The following is a 17,020-nucleotide window of genomic DNA, read 5'->3' as shown; positions in this document are numbered from 1 at the left end:
TACAACACTTACCCAGTAAGCTTTGCATGTTTCATATACACTCCGTCGTGCGATCATGAAGAGAAAAAGAAGGTATTTGATTTTTAAATAACGTTAAAATGCCTGGAGAAATGACAACACTTAAAAGTTGCTCTGTAATAAACCAATCACAGAGATAGAGTTAACACCGTGCCGTGTTTCATCACAATAACTGTCCCATCCATATTTCTAGGTACATATTCTTATTCATTACTTTACGCTTGTGAGTATAAGGTCGTTGTTGTGAAATTGTTAGATTACTTGTTAGATATTACTGCACGGTCGAAACTAGAAACACAAGCATTTTGCTACACTCGCATTAACATCTGCTAACCATGTGTATGTGACCAAATACATTTTGATTTATAGTATTACTGATTCTACAATGTTGGGTAAAAAATAAATGGATTGTCCATTACCTCTGCAGCAGCCATATGATTACAATGATCCTGACAGAAGAGGACTTCCTATTTACCGGTGACAGAATTTCGGGCCAATCGTAAATCTCTTGATCTCTTGATCTCCTGAGTATACTGCATAGATTATTTAAATCCATACCCATTTAAGAAACAAATTTGAATGACGAAGATATCACATACCCTAAAACAATGTTTTATTGATCAAATGTAAATGTTATTGATAAATTGCTGATTGAGCAATGATAAGATATTATTTTAATATTCACATCTCAAAATACATTATCATTCACTTTTCACTTTGCTCCTGCAAAACACCTTACGCCAAACACATCTTACGACTGCCAGGCAAACCAGCGTTACAAGCAACACACACGCCAGCAAAGTCGCTATCACATCAACCGAGTGGTATACTATCCAGGACATCTTATAGGACTCTGTCCTCAGGTGACGAGCTCCTTTATGTCTCATAACAAACTCGATCCAGAACACTGCCTTGTCCAGTGGTTTAATAGGTTGGTCTCTGTGCAGTCTGGACAACCTCTGCATGTTCTCCCTGTAGGACGGTTCATGCAGCACAGCCTTCAAAGCCTCCAGGAACACATTTCTGTCCATTGTGACGATATCCACCGTGTTAGCTGCCCCCCTCTCCTTCAACTTGGAGAGGTTGTCGGACTGGTCGAAGGCGAGAGGGAGGCCGACTACCGGGACGCCGTGGTAGATGGCCTCCTGGACACCGTTGGTTCCTCCATGGGCTACGAAGGCCCGGGTCTTGGGGTGTCCTAGGAGGTCGTTCTGGGGAAGCCAGTCCACCAGTAGGGTGTTGTTACCCAGGGTAGAGGGTCTCTGTCCAGTATACCTGAGAACCACAAGAGAACCACAGTGGATATACATGGAAATCTGACACTTTTGTTTTTAAGTCTAGGCCCAGATAAAGTCCTGGACTAAAAGCATGCTCAATGGAGAATAACATTTGAAATAGTTTTTTAGTCCAGGACCAGGCCTTATTGTTTTTGGAAAACTGGCTCCATTTTTACTCATAATTTGTCCAATTAATTAAAGGATATATCCATCCATCCATACCTCCAGATGACCTTCTGAGGCAGCTGAGCGAACGCGGCAGCGATTTCATCTGCGATATCTTCAGGAAGCTCTGCCACCAAAGTCCCCAGAGTCATCATGACAACCCCATGCTCGCTGGAACTCTGAACAAACTCCTCCAGGTCCTGTGGAAGAGGCTTGGAGGGCTTACACTGGAACCCACCAATGTAGACCATATTCGGCATGGTGGGTTTCGGAAATTCAAAGACAAAATCGCTTCTCATGAGCCAGATATCTGCTTCCTGGAAGAATGCGTTGTAATCGACGTCAGGGCCAAAGTAACGCTGGACTATCGGTTTGTAGTTGGGTTCTGTGATAGATGCCAATGTGTAACTCCCGAGTATGTAAGCTAAGATGTTGGTGACTCTCTGGAGGAAGGTCATCTTGTCTGTCAACTCTGTGGCTGTGTATGGGACGTAAGAGAGAGGCGACGGGGCGATGACCAAATGAGCTTCACCTTGAATGGTCCATCTGACATTGTAAACCAGAGGAAGGTGGAGGACGCGGGCTAAGATCGTCCCTCCACCAATCCCAGGATCTGTCAGAACCAAATCAAACTTAGCATCCTGGAGAGACTGGATCAACTTTCTGTCTTCAAGGACACGAGTGATCATTTCAGCCATGTTCTTGTGGAACTCGAAAAAAGTCTCCTTCATTGATGACTGAAGCTTGAGTTCGGTCCAAAAACTTTTCCCCTGCTCCCTTTGAATCTTCAGATGTTTACTTAATATAAATTCACCAAAGAAGTTTTCATCGAAGCCACCAGTGTTGGGGATGGTAATGGTGGTGTAGTGGGGGGAATTCTCCTTGATGTACCAGCTGTTTGAAGCTCGCACCACTGTGATGTCATGGCCTTTGGAATGCAACTCTTCGATGATGACTCTCATGTTGACCCAGTGGCTTCCATCCATTGGGTAGATTAATATTTTACCCCCATAGACAATATTGGACAGGGTGAAGAGCAATACGACCAATGAGATAAGGGTTGGTTGATACATCCTTCCGTCCATGGTGAAACCTTAATTAGATACAAGGAAGTAGATGTCAAACAATCAATCACAATAATTAACTAGCCGTCAGCTATAGTTTTTAGCACATTCTGTAACATCTGACAATTGTATAGGAATCAGAGAATTGAATTGTCTCTCTGGCCCTTTTTATAAAGTTGCGAAATGGGTTGGTATTCAACGAATCTACTAGATAACCAAGCTAATGTATATTGTCATACCAATCCAATAGGGTCATATTCAGATAGACTCATAGTTGCTGGTAATACTGGTTATTGGACTGACCCCAATCCTGGTTACTGGACTGACCCCAATCCAGGTTACTGGACTGACCCCAATCCTGGTTACGGGGCTGAACCCAATCCTGGTTACTGGACTGACCCCAATCCTGGTTACTGGACTGACCCCAATCCAGGTTACTGGACTGACTCCAATCCTGGTTACAGGACTGACCCCAATCCTGGTTACGGGGCTGAACCCAATCCTGGTTACTGGACTGACCCCAATGCTGGTTACTGGACTGACTTCAATCCTGGTTACTGGACTGACCCCAATGCTGGTTACTGGACTGACCCCAATGCTGGTTACTGGACTGAACCCAATCTTGGTTACTGGACTGACCCTGGTTACTGGACTGACCCCAATCCTGGTTACGGGGCTGAACCCAATCCTGGTTACTGGACTGACCCCAATGCTGGTTACTGGACTGACCTCAATCCTGGTTACTGGACTGACCCCAATGCTGGTTACTGGACTGACCCCAATGCTGGTTACTGGACTGACCCCAATCTTGGTTACTGGACTGACCCTGGTTACTGGACTGACCCCAATCCTGGTTACTGGACTGACCCCAATCCTGGTTACAGGACTGACCCCAATCCTGGTTACAGGAATGACCCCAATCCTGGTTACTGGACTGACTCCAATCCTGGTTACAGGACTGACCCCAATCCTGGTTACGGGGCTGAACCCAATCCTGGTTACTGGACTGACCCCAATGCTGTTTACTGGACTGACCTCAATCCTGGTTACTGGACTGACCCCAATGCTGGTTACTGGACTGACCCCAATGCTGGTTACTGGACTGACCCCAATCTTGGTTACTGGACTGACCCTGGTTACTGGACTGACCCCAATCCTGGTTACTGGACTGACCCCAATCCTGGTTACAGGACTGACCCCAATCCTGGTTACAGGAATGACCCCAATCCTGGTTACAGGACTGACCCCAATCCTGGTTACAGGACTGACCCCAATGCTGGTTACAGGACTGACCCCAATCCTGGTTACTGGACTGACCCTGGTTACTGGACTGACCTCAATCCTGGTTACTGGACTGACCCCAATCCTAGTTACAGGACTGACCCCAATCCTGGTTACAGGAATGACCCCAATCCCGGTTACAGGAATGACCCCAATCGTGGTTACTGGACTGACCCCAATCCTGGTTACAGGACTGACCCCAATCCTGGTTACTGGACTGACCCCAATCCTAGTTACTGGGCTGACCCCAATCCTGGTTACAGGACTGACCCCAATACTGGTTACTGGACTGACCCCAATCCTGGTTACTTGACTGACCCCAATCCTGGTTACTTGACTGACCCCAATCCTGGTTACTTGACTGACCCTGGTTACTGTACTGACCCCAATCCTCTGGTTACTGTACTGACCCCAATCCTGGTTTCTGGACTGACCCTGGTTACTGGAGTGACCCCAATCCTGGCTTCTGGACTGACTCCAATCATGGTTACTGGACTGACCCCAACCCTGGTTACTGAACTGACCCCGACCCTGGTTACTGGACAGACCCCAACCCTGTTTATATCTTACATTGTTACCCCATTAAATATTAAGTCTTATTACATACAGCCGGGAACAACTAATGGATATACCATCATATACCATCATTACGACCAGGAATACGACTTTCCCGAAGCGATCCTTTGTTCAGACCATCACCCAGGGCAATGGATCTAATTCCAGAAGCCGATCCCAAACAACAGCGCCGCAGAAGGGGCAGACAAAGCAGCCTCCTGGTCAGACTCCGTAGACGTTCACATCGTCCACCGCTCCCGAGTATACTACTTGCCAACGTCCAGTCTCTTGACAAGAAGGTAGACGAAATTCGAGCAAGGGTTGCCTTCCAGAGAGACATCAGAGATTGTAATATTCTCTGTTTCACAGAAACATGGCACTCTCGGGACAGGTAGTCGGAATCGGTTCAGCCACCGGGCTTCTCCATGCATTGTGCCGACAGAGGTGAACACCTCTTGGGGAAGAGGAAGGGCGGGGGTGAATGCTTCATGATTAACGACTCATGGTGTAATCATAACATACAGGAACTCAAGTCCTTCTGCTCAACCAAACTAGAATTCCTTACAATCAAATGCCGGCCATATTACCTACCAAGAGAATTCTCGTCAGTTATAGTCACAGCTGTTTACATTCCCCCTCAAGCAGACAAGACGGCCCTAAAGGAACTTCACTGGACTTTATGTAAATAGGAAATCATATATCCTGAGGGTGCATTTATTGTTGCTGGGGAATTTAACAAAGCAAATTTTAGAACAAGGCTACCTAAATTCCATCATCATATTGATTGCACTAATACACTGGATCACTGCTACTATAACTTCCGTGATGCATATAAAGCCCTTCCCCGCCCTCCCTTCGACAAATCCGACCACGACGCCATCTTGCTCCTACTGTTTTAAAGGCATAAACTCAAACAGGATGTACCAGTGACGAGAACCAGTCAACGCTGGTCTGACCAATCGGAAGCCAAGCTTCAAGATTGTTTAGATCATGTTGGAATATGTTCTGGTCAGCCTCAGAGAACAACATCGACCTATACGCTGACTTGTGAGTGAGTTTATAAAGAGGTGCATTGGAGATGTTGTACCGACTGTGACTATTAAAACCTACCCTAACCAGAAACCCGTGGATGGATGGTGGCATTTGCGAAAAACTGAAAGTGCGAACCACCGCATTTAACAATGGAAATAGGTCTGGGAATATGGCTGAATATAAACTGTGTAGTTATTCCCTCCGCAAGGCAATCAAACAAGAGAAATGCCAGTACAGGGACAAGGTGGAGTCGCAATTCAATGGCTCGGGCACGAGACGTATGTGGCAGGATCTACAGGAAATCACAGACTACAAAAATAAAACCAACCACGTCACAGACATCGACGTCACACTTCCAGACAAACTAAATACCTTCTTTGCCCACTTTGAGGATAGTACAGTGCCAACATCGCAGTCCGCTAACAAGGACTGCACACCCACCCCTCTCCTTCTCTGTGGCCGACGTGAGTAAAACATTTAAGAGTTAACCCTCGCAAGGCTGCTTGCCCAGACGGCATCCCTAGCCCGCTAACAAGGACTGGGCAACTCCTCTCCTTCTCCGTGGCCGACGTGAGTAAAAACCTTGCAAGGCTACTGGCCCAGACGGTATCCCTAGCCGTGTCCTCAGAGCATGTGCAGACCAGCTGGCTGGTGTGTTTACAGACATATTCAATCGCTCCCTATCCCAGTCTGTTGTCCCCACATGCTTCAAGATGGCTACCATTGTTCCTGTACTCAAGAAGGCAAAGATAACTGAACTAAATGACGACCGCCCCGTAGCCCTCACTTCTGTCATAGTGAAATGCTTTTAGAGTAGTCAAGGATCATATCACCTCCACCTTACCGGCCACCCTAGACCCGCTTCAGTTTGCATACCGCCCTAACAAGTCCACAGAGGATGCAATCACCATCACACTGCCCTATTCCATCTGGACAAAATGAGTAACTATGTAAGAATGCTGTTCATTGACTACAGGTCAGTATTCAAAACCATAGTACCCTCCAAGCTCATCATCAAGCTGGAGGCCCTGGGTCTCAACCCCGTCCTGTGCAATTGGGTCCTGGACTTTCTGACGGGCCGCCCCCAGGTGGTGAAGGTAGGAAACAACATCTCCACTTCTCTGACACTCAACACTGGGGCCCCACAAGGGTGCGTGCCCAGCCCCCTCCTGTATTCCCTGTTGACCCACGACTGCGTGGCCATGCACGCCTCCAACACAATCATCAAGTTTGCAGATGACACAACAGTAGTGGGCTTGATAACCAACAACGACGAGACAGCCTACAGGGAGGAAGCAAGGGCACACGGAGTGTGGTGTCAGGAAAACAACCTCTCACTTAACCTCAACAAAACAAAGGAGATGATCATGGACTTCAGGAAACAGCAGAGGGAGCACCCCCCTATCCACATCAAAGGGACACAAGTGGAAAGTTTTAAGTTCCTCGGCATACACATCACAGACAAAGTGAAATGGTTCACCCACATAGACAGTGTGGTGAAGAAGGCACAACAGCGCCTCTTCAACCTCTGGAGGCTGAAAAAATCTGGCTTGTCACCCAAAACTCTGACAAACTTTTACAGATGCATAATCGAGAGCATCCTGTCAGGCTGTATCACATACAGTAACTGGACCGCCCTAAACCGCAAGGCTCTCCAGAGGGTGATGAGGTCTGCACAACGTATCAACGGGGCAAACTACCTGCCCTCCATTGACACCTACAGCACCCGATGTCACAGGAAGGCCTAAAAGATCATCAAGGACAACGACCCGAGCCACTGTCTGTTCACACCGCTCCAATCCAGAAGGCGAGGTCAGTACAGCTGCGTCAAAGCTGGGACCGAGAAGAACAGCTTTTATCTCAAGGCCATCAAACTGCTAAACAGCAATCATTAACTCAGAGAGGCTGCTCCCTACACTGAGACCCAATCACTGGCCACATTAACATATGGATAACTAGTCACTTTATACAATGGCACTTTAAATAAGGCCACTTTAATGTTGTTTAAATATCTTACATTACTCATATGTATATACTGTATTTTATACCATCTATTGCACCTTGCCTATGCCGCTCGGCCATCACTCATCCATATATTTATATGTACATATTCTCATTCAACCCTGTTAGATTTGTCTGTATTAGGTAGTTGTTGGGGAGTTGTTGTTAGATTACTTGTTAGATATTACTACAGTCGGAACTAGAAGCACAAGCATTTCGCTACGCTCGCATTAGCATCTGCTAACCATGTGTATGTGACCAAATACATTTTGATTTATAGTATTACTGATTCTACAATGTTGGGTAAAAAATAAATGGATTGTCCATTACCTCTGCAGCAGCCATATGATTACAATGATCCTGACAGAAGAGGACTTCCTATTTACCGGTGACAGAATTTCGGGCCAATCGTAAATGGACATGATAAAGTCATCGTGATCTCTTCCCCCGTCCCCTGAGTATACTGCATAGATTATTTAAATCCATACCCATTTAAGAAACAAATTTGAATGACAAAGATATCACATACCCTAAAACAATGTTTTATTGATCAAATGTAAATGTTATTGATAAATTGCTGATTGAGCAATGATAAGATATTATTTTAATATTCACATCTCAAAATACATTATCATTCACTTTTCACTTTGTTCCTGCAAAACACCTTACGCCAAACACATCTTACGACTGCCAGGCAAACCAGCGTTACAAGCAACACACACGCCAGCAAAGTCGCTATCACATCAACCGAGTGGTATACTATCCAGGACATCTTATAGGACTCTGTCCTCAGGTGACGAGCTCCTTTATGTCTCATAACAAACTCGATCCAGAACACTGCCTTGTCCAGTGGTTTAATAGGTTGGTCTCTGTGCAGTCTGGACAACCTCTGCATGTTCTCCCTGTAGGACGGTTCATGCAGCACAGCCTTCAAAGCCTCCAGGAACACATTTCTGTCCATTGTGACGATATCCACCGTGTTAGCTGCCCCCCTCTCCTTCAACTTGGAGAGGTTGTCGGACTGGTCGAAGGCGAGAGGGAGGCCGACTACCGGGACGCCGTGGTAGATGGCCTCCTGGACACCGTTGGTTCCTCCATGGGCTACGAAGGCCCGGGTCTTGGGGTGTCCTAGGAGGTCGTTCTGGGGAAGCCAGTCCACCAGTAGGGTGTTGTTACCCAGGGTAGAGGGTCTCTGTCCAGTATACCTGAGAACCACAAGAGAACCACAGTGGATATACATGGAAATCTGACACTTTTGTTTTTAAGTCTAGGCCCAGATAAAGTCCTGGACTAAAAGCATGCTCAATGGAGAATAACATTTGAAATAGTTTTTTAGTCCAGGACCAGGCCTTATTGTTTTTGGAAAACTGGCTCCATTTTTACTCATAATTTGTCCAATTAATTAAAGGATATATCCATCCATCCATACCTCCAGATGACCTTCTGAGGCAGCTGAGCGAACGCGGCAGCGATTTCATCTGCGATATCTTCAGGAAGCTCTGCCACCAAAGTCCCCAGAGTCATCATGACAACCCCATGCTCGCTGGAACTCTGAACAAACTCCTCCAGGTCCTGTGGAAGAGGCTTGGAGGGCTTACACTGGAACCCACCAATGTAGACCATATTCGGCATGGTGGGTTTCGGAAATTCAAAGACAAAATCGCTTCTCATGAGCCAGATATCTGCTTCCTGGAAGAATGCGTTGTAATCGACGTCAGGGCCAAAGTAACGCTGGACTATCGGTTTGTAGTTGGGTTCTGTGATAGATGCCAATGTGTAACTCCCGAGTATGTAAGCTAAGATGTTGGTGACTCTCTGGAGGAAGGTCATCTTGTCTGTCAACTCTGTGGCTGTGTATGGGACGTAAGAGAGAGGCGACGGGGCGATGACCAAATGAGCTTCACCTTGAATGGTCCATCTGACATTGTAAACCAGAGGAAGGTGGAGGACGCGGGCTAAGATCGTCCCTCCACCAATCCCAGGATCTGTCAGAACCAAATCAAACTTAGCATCCTGGAGAGACTGGATCAACTTTCTGTCTTCAAGGACACGAGTGATCATTTCAGCCATGTTCTTGTGGAACTCGAAAAAAGTCTCCTTCATTGATGACTGAAGCTTGAGTTCGGTCCAAAAACTTTTCCCCTGCTCCCTTTGAATCTTCAGATGTTTACTTAATATAAATTCACCAAAGAAGTTTTCATCGAAGCCACCAGTGTTGGGGATGGTAATGGTGGTGTAGTGGGGGGAATTCTCCTTGATGTACCAGCTGTTTGAAGCTCGCACCACTGTGATGTCATGGCCTTTGGAATGCAACTCTTCGATGATGACTCTCATGTTGACCCAGTGGCTTCCATCCATTGGGTAGATTAATATTTTACCCCCATAGACAATATTGGACAGGGTGAAGAGCAATACGACCAATGAGATAAGGGTTGGTTGATACATCCTTCCGTCCATAGTGAAACCTTAATTAGATACAAGGAAGTAGATATCAAACAATCAATCACAATAATTAACTAGCCGTCAGCTATAGTTTTTAGCACATTCTGTAACATCTGACAATTGTATAGGAATCAGAGAATTGAATTGTCTCTCTGGCCCTTTTTATAAAGTTGCGAAATGGGTTGGTATTCAACGAATCTACAAGGTAACCTAGCTAATGTATACAGTCATACCAATCCAATAGGGTCATATTCAGATATAGACTCATAGTTGCACAAGATCATATCTGATACATCTGAATCAGACCTGGGTTCAAAAACGATTTGATATCATTTTTAAATAGTTTAGCTGTGACAATGGGACCAGTAGAAAAGTACAAAAAGCACAAACCTGGCATTCCAGGTGTAACAGTATAACTTTAGTCCGTCCCCTCGCCCCTCGCCGGGCTCGAACCAGAGACCCTCTGCACACATCAACAACAGTCACCCACGAAGCATCGTTACCCATCGCTCCACAAAAGCCGCGGCCCTTGCAGAGCAAAGGGGGAACCACTACTTCAAGGTCTCAGAGCAAGTGACGTCACCGATGGAAACGCTATTTAGCGCCGCTAACTAAGCTAGCGGTTTCACATCCGTTACACAGGCACTCCAAAAGCAAACGCTTAAATTATTTAAAAGATTTTCAAATGGTGGTTGAACCCAGGTCTGATCTGGGAGAGGGTTTATGGTTATGCAACCTCATTGTTCAATCAGAATATTCTGACTGCTGCAGATCACATTAGCAAGCATAGAGGGTTGTGGATGGGAGGAGCAGCTAGCGGTGTTGCTACCATGCTGTGTTGATCACATTAGGAAGCATAGAGGGCTGTGGATGGGAGGAGCAGCTAGCGGTGTTGCTACCATGCTGTGTTGATCACATTAGGAAGCATAGAGGGCTGTGGATGGGAGGAGCAGCTAGCGGTGTTGCTACCATGGTGTGTTGATCACATTAGGAAGCATAGAGGGCTGTGGATGGGAGGAGCAGCTAGCTGTGTTGCTACCATGGTGTGTTGATCACATTAGGAAGCATAGAGGGCTGTGGATGGGAGGAGCAGCTAGCGGTGTTGCTACCATGGTGTGTTGATCACATTAGGAAGCATAGAGGGTTGTGGATGGGAGGAGCAGCTAGCTGTGTTGCTACCATGGTGTGTTGTCATGTGTTGCTACCATGGTGTGTTGATCACATTAGGAAGCATAGAGGGTTGTGGATGGGAGGAGCAGCTAGCTGTGTTGCTACCATGCTGTGTTGTCATGTGTTGCTACCATGGTGTGTTGATCACATTAGGAAGCATAGAGGGTTGTGGATGGGAGGAGCAGCTAGCTGTGTTGCTACCATGCTGTGTTGTCATGTGTTGCTACCATGGTGTGTTGATCACATTAGGAAGCATAGAGGGTTGTGGATGGGAGGAGCAGCTAGCGGTGTTGCTACCATGCTGTGTTGTCATGTGTTGCTACCATGCTGTGTTGATCACATTAGGAAGCATAGAGGGTTGTGGATGGGAGGAGCAGCTAGCGGTGTTGCTACCATGCTGTGTTGTCATGTGTTGCTACCATGGTGTGTTGTCATGTGTTGCTACCATGGTGTGTTGTCATGTGTTGCTACCATGGTGTGTTGTCATGTGTTGCTACCATGGTGTGTTGTCATGTGTTGCTACCATGGTGTGTTGTCATGTGTTGCTACCATGGTGTGTTGCTACCATGCTATGTTGTCATGTGTTGCTACCATGGTGTGTTGTCATGTGTTGCTACCATGGTGTGTTGTCATGTGTTGCTACCATGCTATGTTGTCATGTGTTGCTACCATGGTGTGTTGTCATGTGTTGCTACCATGGTGTGTTGCTACCATGCTATGTTGTCATGTGTTGCTACCATGGTGTGTTGTCATGTGTTGCTACCATGGTGTGTTGTCATGTGTTGCTACCATGCTATGTTGTCATGTGTTGCTACCATGCTATGTTGTCATGTGTTGCTACCATGCTATGTTGTCATGTGTTGCTACCATGGTGTGTTGCTACCATGCTATGTTGTCATGTGTTGCTACCATGGTGTGTTGTCATGTGTTGCTACCATGCTATGTTGTCATGTGTTGCTACCATGGTGTGTTGTCATGTGTTGCTACCATGGTGTGTTGTCATGTGTTGCTACCATGGTGTGTTGCTACCATGCTATGTTGTCATGTGTTGCTACCATGGTGTGTTGTCATGTGTTGCTACCATGGTGTGTTGTCATGTGTTGCTACCATGCTATGTTGTCATGTGTTGCTACCATGCTATGTTGTCATGTGTTGCTACCATGCTATGTTGTCATGTGTTGCTACCATGGTGTGTTGTCATGTGTTGCTACCATGGTGTGTTGTCATGTGTTGCTACCATGGTGTGTTGTCATGTGTTGCTACCATGCTGTGTTGTCATGTGTTTCTACCATGGTGTGTTGTCATGTGTTGCTACCATGGTGTGTTGTCATGTGTTGCTACCATGGTGTGTTGTCATGTGTTGCTACCATGGTGTGTTGTCATGTGTTTCTACCATGGTGTGTTGTCATGTGTTGCTACCATGCTGTGTTGTCATGTGTTTCTACCATGGTGTGTTGTCATGTGTTGCTACCATGGTGTGTTGTCATGTGTTGCTACCATGGTGTGTTGTCATGTGTTGCTACCATGGTGTGTTGTCATGTGTTGCTACCATGGTGTGTTGTCATGTGTTGCTACCATGGTGTGTTGTCATGTGTTGCTACCATGGTGTGTTGTCATGTGTTTCTACCATGGTGTGTTGTCATGTGTTGCTACCATGGTGTGTTGTCATGTGTTGCTACCATGGTGTGTTGTCATGTGTTGCTACCATGGTGTGTTGTCATGTGTTTCTACCATGGTGTGTTGTCATGTGTTGCTACCATGGTGTGTTGTCATGTGTTGCTACCATGGTGTGTTGTCATGTGTTGCTACCATGCTATGTTGTCATGTGTTTCTACCATGGTGTGTTGTCATGTGTTGCTACCATGCTGTGTTGTCATGTGTTGCTACCATGCTATGTTGTCATGTGTTGCTACCATGCTATGTTGTCATGTGTTGCTACCATGGTGTGTTGTCATGTGTTGCTACCATGGTGTGTTGTCATGTGTTGCTACCATGCTATGTTGTCATGTGTTGCTACCATGGTGTGTTGTCATGTGTTGCTACCATGCTATGTTGTCATGTGTTGCTACCATGCTATGTTGTCATGTGTTGCTACCATGCTATGTTGTCATGTGTTGCTACCATGCTATGTTGTCATGTGTTGCTACCATGGTGTGTTGTCATGTGTTGCTACCATGGTGTGTTGTCATGTGTTGCTACCATGGTGTGTTGTCATGTGTTGCTACCATGCTATGTTGTCATGTGTTGCTACCATGCTATGTTGTCATGTGTTGCTACCATGGTGTGTTGTCATGTGTTGCTACCATGGTGTGTTGTTGTCATGTGTTGCTACCATGGTGTGTTGTCATGTGTTGCTACCATGGTGTGTTGTCATGTGTTGCTACCATGCTGTGTTGTCATGTGTTGCTACCATGGTGTGTTGTCATGTGTTGCTACCATGGTGTGTTGTCATGTGTTGCTACCATGGTGTGTTGTCATGTGTTGCTACCATGGTGTGTTGTCATGTGTTGCTACCATGGTGTGCTGTTGTCTTAGGTCTCTCTTTATGTAGTGTTGTGGTATCTCTCGTTGTGTTTTGTCCTATATTATTAATCCCAGCCTCCCAGATCTATTTGTACAGTCTTGACAAGTCTGTTTGTTTGGTGTGACAATCACCATACACTCTTAAGGGGGAAAAAAAATGGTGATATCTAGAACCTAAAAGGGTTCTTTGGCTGTTCCCATAGAAGGACCCTTTGAAGAACCACTTTAGGTTCCAGGTAAAAACCCTTTTGGAACCCTTTTTCTAAGTGTAGGAGTTGGCAAGGCAGCACAAACAGACCTGGAACCAGGCTAAGAAGTAGCATCCATGGATAAACTCATATTGCTTCTCTACATCCTTAGAAATCCAGAACCGGTTTTGTGCAAACGTTCCACTTCTTGCGCTCCTTGTCATTGTTTGGCATGACAAGGAGTGGTATCTTAGCACAAAGAGACTAGATTTCTCCAGGTTACACAGATTCGCATATCATTTTTCCAATTTGCTTTCCATCTTTGCATAATGAATTGCCTTTATGATGCAAACAGAATGCCCCCTCCCCCCTCTACACACACACATAATAAGTACTTAAACAAGTCACATAATAAATTGCATGGACTCACTCTGTGTGCAATAATAGTGTTTAACATGATTTATGAATGACCACCTCATCTCTGTACCACACACACACACACACACAATTATCTGTAAGGTCCATGTAGTCGGGCAGTGAATTTCAAACACAGATTCAACAACAAAGACCAGGGAGGTTTTCCAATGTCTCATAAAGAAGGGCCCCTATTGGTAGATGGGTTATAAAAAAATATAACTTAAAAACATTTTTTTTTAGAAGCTGACTATGGATATCCCTTTGAGCATGGTGAAGTTATTAATTACATTTTGGATGGTGTGTCAATACACCTAGTCACTACAAAGATACAGGCGTTCTTCCTAACTCAGTTGCCGGAGAGGAAGGAAACCACTCAGGGATTTCAACATGAGGCCAATGGTGACTATGAAACAGTTACAGTTTAAGGGCTGTGATAGGATAGAAAACTGAGGATGGAAACAGGATGGATCAACAACATTGTAGTTACTCCACAATACAACCTAAATGACAGAATGAAAAGAAGGAATCCTGTATAGAATAAACACATTCTAAAACATGCATCCTGTTTGCAACAAGGTACTAACGTAAAACCACAAAAAAATGTGGCAAAGAAATTAACTTTATGTCCTGAATACAAAGCGTTATGTTTGGGGCAAATCCAACACAACACATCACTGAGTACCACTCTTCATATTTTCAAGCATGGTGGTGGCTGCATCATGTTATGGGTATGCTTGTCATCGGCAAGGACTAGGGAGTTTTTAAGGATAAAAATAAACGGAAAAGAACTAAGCACAGGCAGAATCCTAAAGGAAAACCTGGTTCAGTCAGCTTTCCAACAGACATTGGGAGACAAATTCCCCTTTCAGCAGGACAATAACCCAAAACACTAGACCAAATCTACACTGCATTGCTTACCAAGAAACTAATGAATGTTCCTGGGTGGCCGAGATACAGTTTTGACTTAAATCTGCTTGAAAATCTATGGTAAGACCTGAAAATGGTAATATAGCAATGATCAACAAGAAATTTGACAGAGCTTGAAGAATTTAGAAAATAGATAATGGGCAAATTTTGCACCATCCAGGTGTGGAAAGCTCTTAGAAATGTACCCAGAAAGACTCACAGCTGTAATCGCTGCAAAAGGTGCTTCTACAAAGTGGGTGTGAATACTTATGTAATACTTATGTAAATAAGTTATTTCTGTATTTCCCTTTCAATAAATGTGCAAACATTTCAAAAAACATGTTCAGGCTGTAACACAGCAAAATGTGGAATAAGTCAAGGGGTATGAATACTTTCTGAAGGCACGGTAACTTACTAACCACCAACAAACTATCTGAACGAATTAAACTAAATGTTTAAATAACCATTGTTAACGTAAAAAATAAAGCCTTTATAAACCCTTAATGTACAGTGTTCTCACTGATAGATTACCTACCAAAACCAGCCAAGTCCACAAGCAGCTTTAAAATCCAAATCAGTGTTAGTTTGTCCAACTGCCCAGACAACTACTTAAAATTCATTCACATCTCACTGAAAGGCAGTCCAGTAGGGTTGTGTCCTCTGATTGTTGGTATCAGACATGTGACATAAAGGTAAGTTAGGTTACCTCACTACTCACTACTACAACAGTGCCTTGTTAGACGCAAAACGACTTGGGGAGTCTGGAGGTTACACAATCTGTGTGACCAGTGGCAAATCGCACCATATTCCCTACCAAGTGGACTGTTTTTAAACCATCGTCTAATACATTAGGTGTGTGTAACACTGCATTCCAGAACTTGTTTGAACTTTACAAATGGTTTGTGTCCCAAATTGTACCCTTTTCCCTACATAGTGCACTACTTCTGACCAAGGCTCTGGTTAAAAGCTGTACACTATATAGGGTGACATTTGGAACATAAACCATGTTCAAAGTTCAAACAAGTTCTGGAACCGTTTTTTTTTTGTGTTTTTTTTTTGCATGAGACTCATATGCTTGCTCAAGTGAAAATGTTCAGTCCCACAATATGCAACAAGCACGCATATATGCATATCGGCAGGGTAGCCTAGTGGTTAGAGCGTTGGACTAGTAACCGAAAGGTTGCAAGTTCAAATCCCCGAGCTGACAAGGTACAAAATCTGTCGTTCTGCCCCTGAACAGGCAGTTAACCCACTGTTCCTAGGCCCTCATTGAAAATAAGAATTTGTTCTTAACTGACTTGCCTAGATAAATAAAGGTCAAATAAAATAAAAAAATCAGTTCCATACATTTAAGTAATGTCTCTCTTCGCCATTGGTAGCAATTGTAAGGTGGCAGATAGGCAAGCCAGCAACTGGAAACTTGCCAGTTCGAATCCAGGATCCGATGAGAAAAAAAAAAAATCTGTCGCGTCTTGGGAAGCGGAAGTAACATTTGGGTTGACCTTGTGTTGCAATTGACCAATAAAATAATCTTAATCTGTTAGATAACATAGCCAAGGCGCATTGCACGCACCATGTTGAACTTGGTTGAAACACAAGAGTAGTAGAGGAAAGGTGAGTGCCCGGGAAAAATGATTATGACACGTGACCATGACTGTGCTATGCCTTGTATTACCATGGGACGGTCTCAATGACGCCTTAGAGAGGGTACAGAATGCAGTGCACACACTTTGCATTACTGTATACTTCATTGCAAATAGTGTAAGACAAGGATTGTGACGGCGATCCAAATAAAAAGTCAGAATAGTTTACCTTTATTTAATAGTGAAAAGAGGGGCATTGTTAATAGTGAGTAACACCGTTAAAACAATAGTATAGTGCGTAAACTCTCAAATTCTCTCTCTTTTTCTCTGATTAGCTATGAATAATTTTGCTGTGTGTGTGTGTGTGTCTCTCATTCTCAATATTCACCCACAGAGGA

The 17,020-nt window shown here is 44.7% G+C and overlaps 3 protein-coding genes across 3 annotated transcripts in view; all 3 read right to left on the bottom strand.

Moving 5' to 3' along the window:
• LOC139376285 (uncharacterized) overlaps positions 1-17,020 on the bottom strand; it is a 1,125,987-nt gene that overhangs the window by 1,038,081 nt on the left and 70,886 nt on the right. The gene's annotated exons all lie outside the window — the stretch shown is intronic.
• Positions 610-15,710, bottom strand: LOC139376185 (UDP-glucuronosyltransferase 2A1-like). The gene is made up of 3 exons (XM_071118468.1): positions 15,575-15,710; positions 1,518-2,553; positions 610-1,293 (listed from the first exon to the last, which is right to left on the bottom strand). The coding sequence occupies exons 2-3, from the start codon at positions 2,543-2,545 to the stop codon at positions 720-722; spliced, it is 1,602 nt and encodes a 533-aa protein (XP_070974569.1). The 5' UTR covers positions 2,546-2,553; positions 15,575-15,710; the 3' UTR covers positions 610-719.
• Positions 7,915-15,901, bottom strand: LOC139376193 (UDP-glucuronosyltransferase 2C1-like). Its single transcript, XM_071118482.1, has 3 exons — positions 15,575-15,901; positions 8,823-9,858; positions 7,915-8,598 (listed from the first exon to the last, which is right to left on the bottom strand). The coding sequence occupies exons 2-3, from the start codon at positions 9,848-9,850 to the stop codon at positions 8,025-8,027; spliced, it is 1,602 nt and encodes a 533-aa protein (XP_070974583.1). The 5' UTR covers positions 9,851-9,858; positions 15,575-15,901; the 3' UTR covers positions 7,915-8,024.

The sequence above is a fragment of the Oncorhynchus clarkii genome, chromosome 2 (assembly GCF_045791955.1).
Source record: "Oncorhynchus clarkii lewisi isolate Uvic-CL-2024 chromosome 2, UVic_Ocla_1.0, whole genome shotgun sequence".
Lineage (NCBI taxonomy): Eukaryota > Metazoa > Chordata > Actinopteri > Salmoniformes > Salmonidae > Oncorhynchus > Oncorhynchus clarkii.
Note: the sequence above shows the minus strand (reverse complement) of the source record. Positions and strands in the feature narration are given on the sequence as shown.

Bases quoted from the DNA above. Each gene is read 5' to 3' on its own strand.
- LOC139376185 (XM_071118468.1), bottom strand. From the start codon at position 2,545: ATGGACGGAAGGATGTATCAACCAACCCTTATCTCATTGGTCGTATTG. The intron at 1,294-1,517 runs GTATGGATGGAT...TGTGGTTCTCAG, and splicing joins CCTCAGAAGGTCATCTGGAG to GTATACTGGACAGAGACCCT.
- LOC139376193 (XM_071118482.1), bottom strand. From the start codon at position 9,850: ATGGACGGAAGGATGTATCAACCAACCCTTATCTCATTGGTCGTATTG. The intron at 8,599-8,822 runs GTATGGATGGAT...TGTGGTTCTCAG, and splicing joins CCTCAGAAGGTCATCTGGAG to GTATACTGGACAGAGACCCT.